Raw genomic sequence first — 13590 nt, forward strand, 5'->3', positions numbered from 1 at the left:
GACGTTTTGGGCTGAAACCCTTCAGCAGGACTGGAGGGGAAAAAATGAGTAGATTTGACAGGTGGGGGGAGGGGAGAGAGAAACACCAGGCGATGGGTATTCTCCCCCCCACATCTTTAAAATCTACTCAGCTTTTTTTCTCCAGTCCTGCCGAAGGGTTTTGGCCTGAAATATCAACTATGCTTTTTTCCATAGCTGCTGCCTGGTCTGCTGATTTCCTCCAGCATTTTGTGTGTTGCTAACGTTATACAAATTGATCACTTTAAATTGGGACAGTTAAAGTTCATCAATCCGAAACATTTATGCTCCCTCTCCATACAGTTGCTGTCTCACCTGTTACGTACATCCAGCATTTTTATCCTTTCTTCTAATACCTTTTAACAATGTTTGGTTGATTACTGTGAATTGTTTGCTTAAACATTTCTTTATGAAATTATTCCAATAGCTAATTGCTTTATGGTGTTAACTTCATCCGTTGTTCATAATGATATAAATCTCTCATTAATCTGCTTTTATCCTTTGTGTGCCAGAAATAGGTACAAGTTATTCCAACCAAGCAATGCATAAAATGTTCTCAACTGGAATTCATTCTTCCTTTCAGGAACTTAATCAACTCTTCTGGATTTTGAGTTTTTGCATGTTACCATTATTTTCTCTACATTGAATGCTTATACTGTAAGTCTGATTTGTATAAGTTGACATTGCACTTATTACCATAATAAACATGCATCCTGAAGCTTGCGTATAAGCGCTTATGTGTTAGCTGTTAAAATTACTGTTGGTGAGAATTAAATGTGAAAACCAAAACAGCTTCCATTGTGGCATGGAATGGAACTGTGGCTGCATCCTCCAGGTCAACTTGTGTAGATTTTGTCGTGTCATATTATTGGATTTGGTTCAAATTTACAGTGTGATGTCAGTTAGATGAAGCAGCAGTACTATATTCTGATACTCAAGATCTATTTTGAAAAGATTATTGAAAACTTAAATCTAACAGTAGGTCAAATGCTGTTGTGTAATACTAAAGTACAGAAGGAAGACTCCTTGGATAGTGTTGGAAAAGATGGTGGCAAATAAATTTTTGAAACGAGTGTGACTAAAAGAGACACAGTCCTTTTTAAGAACATTCTACATTTCTATTGATGTACAACATTTTCCCCTGTGTTTGAATGAATGATTGCATAAAAATATTATGTTCCATACTTCATCCATTCTCAATGTGAATCAAATTGTGGGGGTGGGGGGGGGGGTGGTGAGGCAGCATTCCATGCTCATAGTACATGAGCTTTCCAGGAAAGGTCACTTGTAAAATTTCTGCCCCTGCTGTAGGATGCTGAAATCTATTGTAATTGTCCTCCCTTGCAATTAACAAGCTCATTGTTACTCAGTTCCTGCTTTGTATGATTCATTTCTACTCCACGTGGTACACATAACTAAATAGCAAAAGTTTATTTTTCTTTTCTCCTGCTCTTTCTTTTGCACAGTTTTCTCACCGCTAAGGATGCTGCCTCCAGCTGAGTTATGACTGCTCGAGTGCTGGCAGGGCAATGGTACTTCAACCAAGTAACCACCCTTCATGTGTGAGCTTAAACAATGATTGGCAGCGGGCTGCATGACAGGTGGGGGCAGCACATCTGATTTCAATTTCATCTTTAGTAGATGCCCATATACAGGCATTTTTTTTTTGACTGTTGTCATTGGTTAGCAATTGGAAGCATAAGCCCAAATTTTTGATTGCACTACATGGTTCAGAACATTGAGGTCAATTGTAGCATCCACTTAATTTAGCTAAAATTGGATATCAGATCTTTATTTAGAACTTAGAATCAGAATTAGGTTTAATATCACTGGCATATGCCGTGAGGCAGGAATACATTGTAATACATAATAAAAATAAAAACTTACAAGAAGTGTATAAATTAAAGTTGTGCAAAAAGAAGGGAAAATACTGAGATAGCATTCATGGGATCGTTGTCAATTCAGATCAGGTGGAGGGGAAGCATGAATTGTTGAGTGTGTGCCTTCAGGCTCCTGTATCACCACCTTGATGGTAGCAATAAGAAGAGGGCATGTCCTGGGTGGTGGGATCCTCAGTGCTACCTCCATTCTTGTGTTTGGCACACTGCATGAAGATACTGAGATTTCTACTATTATGGTTCCTATTGTACATTTTAAAAGTTATCCTAGGTAAAAATCAGAGGCTATACTCATTTGAATTGCTGAAATATGAAACAAATATTTTATCTTGTGCTGTATTGACATTTGTGAAGGAAAGGCAAAACTTCATTAAGGAAATTATTTTTGATTTTTTATTTAAATTTTAGGAATTGGAAATCTATTTGAATAGTGAATGTTTGATGTTAATACTATTTGCTGTATATTTAGATTAATGAAAAGTAAATTACTCAATGATTTTTACTTTAGTCAGTTTCAGGAATGTTTCCAATAACTTGGAACATATCCATTTTTCGTATGTTTTAATTGAGTAAAATGCCTCCCCCCCCCCCCCCACTACCAGCAGAGTAAATGCTTCCATTCTCTGTGCAACACCATGATAACTCTAGTCTGGTCCATGATTACTAGTTAGCCAGAGTTGTTTTTTTTTGAATAACCAATTTTAAGGAATGTACTTTTCAACTTTTTGAATTGCAATATGTTTTTATATAACCACACAACTTGGGTGCAAGCAGTGAAGTTTATAAATACTACTTTTCCTTTTGACAGGTATGGCCTCACAACTGCAAGTGTTTTCACCAATGTCAGTAAAGTCCAGTGCCTTTTGCAGCGTGAAGAAATTGAAAGTGGAGCCCTCCAACTGGGATGCAACGGGACAGAGCTGCACTGTAAAACATTACAATCAGAGCAAAAATCCACCAGTGACTCAAGGACAAGCAAATCTGCCCCATCAGGCATCAAACAGTGTAGTCGTTTATGATCAGAGTTTGCACCTCACCAGCACCTCCGGGCTGATTCCAGTTACGAGCGCAGACAGTGGGGCCTGTACAGCAGCACTGTCTGTGGGATCTTCAAACGGAGTGCAGAGTTTGACACGCAGAAGCACAGTGACACTGTTGGATACCTACCAAAAATGTGGGCTCAAGAGGAAAAGTGAGGAGATTGAAAGTAGTGGCAGTGTGCAAATAATTGAGGAACACCCACCTCCGATGCTTCAGAACAACACTGGCAGGACTGCGGTGGGTACTACTGCCACCACCACATCAACTGTAACTTCAAAGAACGGCAGTTCCACTAATGAAGGGGATTATCAGTTGGTCCAGCATGAAATACTTTGCTCAGTGACAAGCAGTTATGAGGTGTTGGAATTTCTTGGTCGGGGCACTTTTGGACAAGTGGTGAAATGTTGGAAAAGGGGCACCAATGAAATAGTAGCTATTAAGATCTTGAAAAACCATCCCTCCTATGCACGGCAAGGGCAGATTGAAGTGAGCATTCTAAATCGATTAAGCACTGAAAATGCTGATGATTACAACTTTGTTCGATCCTATGAGTGTTTTCAACACAAGAATCACACCTGCTTAGTTTTTGAGATGCTGGAGCAGAACTTGTATGACTTCCTTAAACAAAACAAGTTCAGCCCTTTGCCATTGAAATATATTCGACCAATTCTGCAGCAGGTGGCCACAGCTTTAATGAAACTAAAGAGCCTTGGTTTAATTCATGCTGATCTGAAACCGGAGAACATCATGCTTGTGGACCCTACCCGGCAGCCTTACAGGGTGAAGGTCATAGACTTTGGTTCAGCCAGTCATGTTTTAAAAGCAGTTTGTTCCACGTATTTGCAGTCTCGATATTACAGGTCAGTGTAATGTTCTTAGTTTGCTGCTTGTAATTGTAGAGATTCAGAGACAATTCCACAACAGTGCGGTTGACATCCAATCTCTTCTTCCCTTGACATAATTTAAAGCTTAGATTTCTTTTAATTCATGGGCTTTACTTGCACCTCCATTAGGTAATTTTATTAATTTTTTTTGTGACTCTATTCTGAAAGTGCTTAGATAGAAGTTGGGATTCACAGCTACAATATGATTTCCTCATTTGTCTTCCTTTTATGGTAAATGTTTTCCTGCTTTCAATTTAGTTTCTAACTTTCACTGGTGATTTTGAAGTATGGGATAGTTGTGACACATACATACTGCCTCTAAACTGATCAGTTGAGCAACATAGTATGGAAATGGAGATGGCTGTTGAGGAGTTGTATCAGGGATTCCCAACCTGGTGACAGACCTCTCAGTTAATGGCGTAAAAAGGGTTGGGAACCCATGCTATAGATGGTCAAAAAGCATTGACAGCAATGTCAGACTTCATCATTACAGCATCTTCAGTGCTTATCTTATTTTGGGATGGAGCAATTGCTTCATGTTGACCTGCTAGACAGATACTAACACTAATCACAAGTTGAGAAGTGTAAAGGAAAGCTATTGAAGGAATGAATGAGATACTTCTGAAGTGGTGGGGCTTTATATTTGGATATCAAATCAATTTGTACTTGTTAAAATTTATATTGTTCTGATTTCCAAGATTGACAGCTGTAATTTGGAATGAATTGACTTTAAGTAATGCTGACTGTAAGCAAGGTATGTCAAGCTGGCTTGGAAGAAAATTCTCATTGCCAGACATGAGAAGCTGGAGATCAGAATTGCCTATTCTCAGGCATGGTAGTGATAATTGTAACATCTTTCTGAAGTAAGACTTGGGGTGGTATAATTTATGGTTGAAGGAATTCTCTCTGTCAAGGTCAATGATATGGGGAAAACCAAAGCATTTGGGCTTCAGTATGTAAAATACAATGCATCAGGTTATGAACTTGTCTTAAACTTACCAGCTGAATGTACTCTCAGGGAGACATAATTACACTAAGAAAGTTTGTTGAATGTTGTAGCAATTAATTTGTCTAAACACCTGCTTTAAGTAGGTTGCATAGTATCCTGGAATGATTATTATATATCTGTTCAAGCTTTGTTGTAATTGTTTTGCACCAGTATATTGGTTGCAGTGTACTCTTTTAAATATCCTTGTAATAATCACTAGTTTGCATCAATTAAACAGTACACTTTAACCTGAGAATTCTAAGAATCTATTTTCTTCAGCAAACTACAAATGTAAATTTTTCTCAATTACACCCATTTAAAATGTGCAACAAGTTGATGTCAATTTAAATTTTGTCGTTTTCCAAGTAAACTTGACATATAGCCTAAGAATCTTGGGCAGTAGTTTGGGAGGGAAGAATACAACAATTTTCCTCAGAGGCTTGTGGTCAGACAATGCCAAGTTACTATAATGTGGGTTTGGATTCGAAAATGAATTTTTAGCTAGTTCACCCTATCGTTTGTTTTTTAAAAAAAGGTTATCCTTCACATGGGGTGTTTGCTCTACTACCTCTTAACAATATCTAACTTAGGAGAATGATGACTTTACTTTTGCTGGGGTTTCTTGGAAATTCTGTAGGATTTTTATACTTTTCAATATCCTGCTCATCATTTCGTTGCCTGGTAATATTTGTACAGTCATTTGAATATGGATGGCATAGAAGAAGAAAGACTGCTAAAGCCTTGAATAAATTGCCCAACATCTTATATGTATTAAAATTAGCAAACTTGGATGTCTTTCATTTTGACCCTTTCCTCCAGCTCATTTATGAAAATAGTAAATAATTGAGAGCCATTTCTATGTCCTTTAAAACCCCTGTGTGAATCTGATTCCATTGACTTATTTGCCATTTGTTCTATGAATTTCTTCAGTACATTGTCCCTTGTGATCATCATTTGTACAGATTCTACTGATCTTTGAAACTGGTCTTCTCTAACCTTTTGACTGGATTATAATAATTGACTATTGTGACATGATTCAAATGGAGCAACTTGTAGTATTATGTTCATCATCTGGGGGCAAATGTTCTGCCCATGTCTACAGACAGATATGTCCCTAATTGGTGAATTTTTGAGCCTTGACTGCAATCCAGCCTACAGAGAGGTTGACATCCTGACACAGTGGTGCCAGAATAACAATCTCTTCCACAATATCCAAAAAACAAAAGAGCTGATTGTGGATTACAGGAGGAACGGAGACAGGCTCGCTCCAGTAAACATCAATGGGTCTGCAGTTGGGAGAGCGGGTCGTTCCATGTTCCTCAGTATACACATCACCAATGATCTCAACTGGGCTGTACACACTAACTTTGTGGCAAATGCACAACAGCATCTCTTCCACCGTAGGTGACTGAAGAAGTTCAGCATGGGCCCCCAAATCCTCAAGACTTCCTACAGAGGCACCATTGAGAGCATACTGACTGGCTGTATTACTGCCTGGTATGGGAACTGCACCAACCTTGATTGTGGGCACTGCAGAGAGTGGTACAGGCAGCCCAGCACATCTGTGCTTGTGAACTCTCCTCCATTGAGGACATTTATAGCAGTAGGTGCAGAAAGAAGGCCTGGAAGACTTTCAGGGACACCGGTCACCCTAATCATAAACTGCTGCAGCTGCTTCCTTCTGACAAACTGGACAGCTTTCAACAAGCCATTAGACTTTTAAATTCACATGTCTGTACATTACAATAGTCATAACACAAAGATTTTTAACTCCCTCACGTGGGATGGATGTAAGATTTAAATAAATTCTAAATGGTCAGCAGAATGTTAGTTTTGGAGATATGACTCCTTATAAAGTCAAATGGGGCAATTAAAGCCTCTGAAGATTTTCCAGCTCTCAGCTTAATTTGACATCATTACTATGGGACCTTACAATTTGATAGGCAGGTAACTTGTATTTGGAAGTGTTGTGTACAGGAGCTAAGTTTAACCCTTCTTTTTAATGATTTTAATATGACCTATGTGATTTTGAAGATTGGCATTTATATTCAGTTTGTATTGTAACTGCTGAGTGTGAGGTGCGACCTTGCCACCTTGGTGATCAATGAATACAGCTGACCAGTCTCCCTGTTCATGACTGCATTCATGAGTACACAGGAAGAAGCTGTGTGGTCTAGTGCAGTGTTGCTCGTGAGTGCTGGGAAGTAGATGATTTTCTCCAATACTCCTTTTTTTATAGTCGGTTTTCTATATTTTAAAAAAAAGTAAAATAATGAATGGAATATTTTCAAACATGAGGAAATATGCTGCCAAGGGGGAAAAATCTTGTCATAATACAGAATATGGAGCAATGTAACAGAAAATAAGGATGGCAGAAGGTAGATGAAAACAATCTTAAAGGAAAAGGAAGTAACAGGAAATTATAAAGTTCTGTAATGTATCTCCAAATTACTGACAAGCAGATGTTAAAGAATTAAAGTGGAATTGATAAACATGATTATCAAGATTGAACTAGTTTCATGCTTGAGGAGTATGTATTGATGGAGACTATGCTAAATCGCCTGTTTCTATTTTATACTTTTAAGTACATAGTGGAATATTGTTAATTGGGCCAGCCACTTATTTGGGACTTTAAAAAAACAAAAAAGAAACTAGCTGGGGTTTCCTTTGTTTATTTGGGACACTATGCTGCTTGGGACAGGAGACTGTTGCTGAACATTTTCTAACTAGCTTCAGTTGCATGCACTTGTGTGGTCCTTAGACACTACACCATGGTTGGAGCAAACAGTTTTAAAATAGTGCCAGTTGTATGTTTTTGTGTTCAAAAATGGTGATTTTTGTCACTGACAGTTGGCAAGAAATAAGCAGTAAGACAATTCAGGAATGGAGATGCCAGAAACAGCCAGGAGGGAAAATGAAATGACTTCACTATAGCAAGTTAGGAACTAGAAAAATTTGGAGGATGCAGTAATTGAAAGCTTTATCTGAAGACAGTCTGTTTGTATTGGGTGCCTAATTTGTTCATTTACAATCAATCAAAAGAAAACGCCAGCGTACTTTGAACAAATTCCTTCATTGATAACTATTAGGATTGAAAACAGGTAGTAGTATTGGTAGTCTAGGTTGTTCTGTGTTTCATTTAAATAGTTAATTTGTTACTAAGTTAAATGATAGTTTGCCTTTTTTTAAAAATCTTTTTAACTATCAAGCTTCAGCTGATTGGGACAGCTAGTTCATTTGGCCAAAGTGTACTGCTGTGTCCCAATTAACTGGAATTCATTGTATTTGGAGAACAAAATAAATAGGTTAGTTTTGGTGCCAGCTTTGAATTTGTAAATGACCTTTAACACTTGAAAAGGGAAATGCTCTGTTTTTATCTGTGATCTAGGCAACCTGGCAGCCTAGTGTTGTAATCATCTTTGATGTCCTAATTTAGTCAAGGCACCACTTAGCAACTGGAATTCAATGATGATCTTCCCTTTTCCAGTTTCTGTTGGGAAAATTACGTTTAGTTGCCTGGCGGGTACAAAATTAATCTACTTGATACTATAAGACTGTAAGATATAGGAGCAGAATTGACTATTGAGTCTGTTCTGTCACTTCATCATGGCTGATATTTTTTCCTCTGCTTCAATCTCCAGCCTTGGTATGTTAACATTTGAGTATAAGCACTCTACTAGGTTTGCGTGATAAACTCCCGGTTGAGTTTGTTTAAAGTGTAATTTAAATTTCAGGCTTTGTAATAGGACTCAAAAGAATGGCCCAAACAATGGGCTCTCTTTATTGGAGACGCAAGACTGTCGATGCTGGAATCTGGAGCAACAAATCTTCTGGAAGAACTCTGTAGGTTTTGCATCATCTGTGGGAGGAATGCAGGCTTTTGACCCCAAATGTTGACAATCCCTTTCCTCCCTCAAGAGCGACTTGACCCACTGAGTTCTTCCAACAGATTGTTTTATTAATGTCTTTGTTAATGATCTGCTGGTGTAAATTATAATTGTAGGTCTTTGCTAACTGCAGTAATTTATATTTGTTTGCTTAAATGGAAGTAAAGTTGTATGGAGGTAAAAAAAATCAGTTGAGAATATTTAAACGCAAACAACAGGAATTCTGCAGATGCTGGAAATTCAAGCAACACACATCAAAGTTGCTGGTGAACGCAGCAGGCCAGGCAGCTTCTATAGGAAGAGGCGCAGTCGACGTTTCAGGCCGTGACCCTTCGTCAGGACTAACTGAAGGAAGAGTGAGTAAGGGATTTGAAAGCTGGAGGGGGAGGGGGAGATGCAAAATGATAGGAGAAGACAGGAGGGGGAGGGATGGAGCCGAGAGCTGGACAGGTGATAGGCAGAAGGGGATACGAGAGGATCATGGGACAGGAGGTCCGGGAAGAAAGACGGGGTGGGGGTGACCCAGAGGATGGGCAAGAGGTATATTCAGAGGGACAGAGGGAGAAAAAGGAGAGTGAGAGAAAGAATGTGTGCATAAAAAAGAGTAACAGATGGGGTACGAGGGGGAGGTGGGGCCTAGCGGAAGTTAGAGAAGTCAATGTTCATGCCATCAGGTTGGAGGCTACCCATACGGAATATAAGGTGTTGTTCCTCCAACCTGAGTGTGGCTTCATCTTTACAGTAGAGGAGGCCGTGGATAGACATGTCAGAATGGGAATGGGATGTGGAATTAAAATGTGTGGCTCCCTCCCCACTGATCTCCCTCCTGGCACTTATCCGTGTAAGCGGAACAAGTGCTACACATGCCCTTACACTTCCTCCCTTACCACCATTCAGGGCCCCAAACAGTCCTTCCAGGTGAGGCATCACTTTACCTGTGAGTCGACTGGGGTGATATACTGCGTCCGGTGCTCCCGATGTGGCCTTTTATATATTGGTGAGACCCGACGCAGACTGGGAGACCGCTTTGCTGAACATCTACGCTCTGTCCGCCAGAGAAAGCAGGATCTCCCAGTGGCCACACATTTTAATTCCACATCCCATTCCCATTCTGACATGTCTATCCACGGCCTCCTCTACTGTAAAGATGAAGCCACACTCAGGTTGGAGGAACAACACCTTATATTCCGTATGGGTAGCCTCCAACCTGATAGCATGAACATTGACTTCTCTAACTTCCGCTAGGCCCCACCTCCCCCTCGTACCCCATCTGTTACTCTTTTTTATGCACACATTCTTTCTCTCACTCTCCTTTTTCTCCCTCTGTCCCTCTGAATATACCTCTTGCCCATCCTCTGGGTCACCCCCCCCCCCGTCTTTCTTCCCGGACCTCCTGTCCCATGATCCTCTCGTATCCCCTTCTGCCTATCACCTGTCCAGCTCTCGGCTCCATCCCTCCCCCTCCTGTCTTCTCCTATCATTTTGCATCTCCCCCTTCCCCTCCAGCTTTCAAATCCCTTACTCACTCTTCCTTCAGTTAGTCCTGACGAAGGGTCTCGGCCTGAAACGTCGACTGCGCCTCTTCCTATAGATGCTGCCTGGCCTGCTGCGTTCACCAGCAACTTTGATGTGTGTTAGTTGAGAATATTTGACAGGATACAGTATAATGAAGCAAACTTGTTCCTTTAGTGTGCTCTTTGGCTATTGTTTTTGACTATGCAATGATTGCAATGAGATACTTCAAAATGCAAAGGTATTAAAATACATGCATTTGGCCAGCTTATAAACCAAAGCCATCAATTACAGATGTTCACTTAATTGTTTTTTGAGTGTGGGACTGAAATGCTATTGACTGGAAATGAAGCTTGCACTTCTGACTCATGCAGGGAAGTGTTTTTGCAATACTCTATCCTGTATAGTGGATGGTTTGAGTAAGAAAGTTTTTAAGGTCACAGTGTTTCTGTGGTCTTTTACTTTCCACTACATTGTGTTATGTTACAACCCTTCTCAATCTTGTAAAATTAAAACACTGGCAAAGTAACTAAAAATGCAGCTGCAGATTTTGTTTTGAGATCCATTTAAATGTATCTCTTAGCAACTGGCTGCTTTTCCATCAGTTTCTGCACTTCCCTATTCCTCTTATGAAATTGTCTGTTCTGGTACCTGTTCATTTGAGAGCCTTTATCAAATAAATATTGTAGAGATGTTGAGCTTGTTTACTATGTGAATAATATGGGTAATTCTAACTGACTTGATTTTGTGATTTCCAATTGGCACACTTTTTTTTCCTCCAAAAGACAGCACAATTTAAAAAGAAGGCTAACCTGAATAATCTCTTCTGGGTTAAGGCACAGTATTTAGTAGTATGGGAGGTGATTGATGGGGAAGATGATCAGCAAGAAGTTTCTGCCATGAGTAACCAATACAAACAATACTTTTAAGTACAAAGCAAATTTGACTATTGTGTTAAGGTTCCTAAATTAGCAGGCTTCTAGAATTTGCTGCTGGTATGAAGGTTAACAGTTCAGGAATTTCCATTTCTATGTTCTGAACTTTTGTAATGGACAGTTACTAACTTAGAAAACACAAAGCTAACCACTTTGCACATAATTTCTTATTCTGTTGTTTAATAAAATATTGAAACTAACTTACTTTTTGAAGAAAAATCTTGTAATATTCACAGTAGACTTGTGTTCTTAAATATACTTGAGCAAACAAAGATGTTGTTAAGGCCTTTAAGTAGATTTTCTTAAGACATTTGAGTTTGTATTGCTTTCACATTCCTGACAAATAATTTTCTGACTCTAATGCTACATATATCATCCTTGACACAAAACGTTTAGAGTGGCTTCAAAAATGATTGCTGTGTTCTCAGCGACCTAATCAACAGATGAAAAGGTGCTAAGGAAACAATGTAGGCTTTACTGGTGCTAACTAAAATTTTGGTAATATGCATTTCTGGTTACTATCACTGCCCTCTGTTCAGGGTCAACCATGGATGTTGCATTCTTGCTGTTGAAGTTATGCGCAAGCCTAGGCAGTACAATATGGAGAGCAAGCTGTTGCCTTTGCAGCAGGCTCCCCTTCATGCAGCTGATGAATCCAAAGGAATAGCAAAGATAGAGATAAAGGAAAATCAGGGTAAAAGAATATTGGATCATGGATCATAGGGACTGAAATATGTACGTGGCAGTGGAAAAGATGAAAGTAATTTCTGTGGAAAAACTTGCCCCTTGGGTCCCCTTTTATTGTTTTTATTCTCACCTTTAAGCTATTCTATTTTCCTTGCACTAGGAAAAGGACTTGCCTTATCTGTGTCCTTCATAATTTTATAAACCTCTATAACATCAGCCCTCTAATCCCTTCATTGTCGGGGGAACAAAGTAGCAGCCCATCCAATAGCTCCATAACTCTCAAGGTTACATTTCTGTGAATCTTTTCAGCGCCTTTCCAACTTAATGCATCCATTCTGTAGCATGACAACCAAAATTGCATACCACGTTCTAAGTGCCACGTTCTAACCACTGATTTATATAGCTGTAACAAGCTATCACAACACCTTTTATTCAAAATTTCAACTGATCAAGTTGACCATACCATATGACTTCAACACTCTCTACCTTTGTCATCACTTTCAGTGAACTATGTACTTGTACCTAAAGTTCTTGCTGTTTGGGAACACTCCCAGGACCCTGCCAATCACTGTATGTCCTGGCCTGGTTTGTGTGAGTTAAGTTCTGTCAGCCATTCCCTTGCCTACTTTTCTGATTGATCCGGATCCATAGTCAGCCTTCCTTGCTGTCCACTGTACCACCAACTTTGGTGTTATCTGCAGACTTGTTAAATCATGCACCATACATTCTCTTCCAAATCATTAATATATGATATATGATGTATAATGAAGAACCCAGTACCAATTCCTATAGTGTACCACTGGTTTCATGATCCCCAATCCAAAAGGTAACTCTCCACTGCCAGACTCTGTCTTCTCCAAGTTAATTTTGTATCCAATTTGTTCGCTTTCCCTGTATCCAATGTAAGCTCACCTTCTGGACTAGCCGAGCTTTGTCAAAGACTTTGCCAACGTCCATATAAACAACATCCACCACTGGACCTTGTCAATCCTCTTGGTCGCCACCTCAACAAGAAGAACTCGGCTAAATTGAAAGTATGATCTTTTAGGCACATAGCCGTGCTGACTATCCCTAATTAGTCTATACCTTTCAAAATGCAAATAAATTCTGCCCCTCAGAATTCCTCAGTATTTTTTCCTCCACTAACGTTAGCTTCACTGGCCTGTAGTTGCCTGGGTTGTCCTTGCAATCCTTTTTAAATATACAATATTAACCATTCTCCAGTTTTCTAGTATGTTAGTATGGTTCATGAAGATACAAAAATCTGTCAGTGTCTTAGCACTCTTCTGTCTGGCTTCCCATGCATCTTAGGATATGCTTGATAAGGCCATGGCAACTTATCCACCTTAATTAAGTTTCAGACCTCCTCCTTCCTAAGGATGTGCTTTAGGATATCACTATTTTTCTTCCAGAGCTTAGTGTCTTTCATGCCCTTTTTCATGGTAAGTACAAATGAAAAGTATTCATTTAAGACCTTTCCCATCTCATTTGGCTCTACACATAGATAACCACATTGATCCTTAAGGGGACTTAATCTCTCCTTAGTTTTTTTTGCCCTTAATATACTTGGGGAATCTTTTGAGGTTTTCCTTTACCTTATCTGCTGGAGATATGTTGCATCTTCTTTTTGTCCTCTAGTATTTTTTCAGTATACTACATCTTTCTTACTTAAGGGATTCACTTGATCCATCAGCATTTATCTGACAAGCCTCCTTTTTCTTAACCAGAGCCTCAGTACCT

The 13590-nt window shown here is 39.4% G+C and overlaps 1 protein-coding gene across 5 annotated transcripts in view; it reads left to right on the forward strand.

Moving 5' to 3' along the window:
* Positions 1 to 13590, forward strand: part of LOC134344249 (homeodomain-interacting protein kinase 1-like) — a 127826-nt gene that overhangs the window by 17333 nt on the left and 96903 nt on the right. For 4 of the 5 annotated variants that reach the window (XM_063043728.1, XM_063043729.1, XM_063043731.1 and 1 more), the window contains exons 3-4: positions 1485 to 1619; positions 2725 to 3817. In XM_063043728.1, coding sequence (XP_062899798.1) covers positions 1613 to 1619; positions 2725 to 3817 — 1100 coding nt within the window. In that variant the 5' untranslated portion in view covers positions 1485 to 1612. The remainder of the gene's footprint in view (positions 1 to 1484; positions 1620 to 2724; positions 3818 to 13590) is intronic. The other variant, XM_063043730.1, reaches the window with a different exon arrangement.

Source organism: Mobula hypostoma, chromosome 3, assembly GCF_963921235.1.
Source record: "Mobula hypostoma chromosome 3, sMobHyp1.1, whole genome shotgun sequence".
Lineage (NCBI taxonomy): Eukaryota > Metazoa > Chordata > Chondrichthyes > Myliobatiformes > Myliobatidae > Mobula > Mobula hypostoma.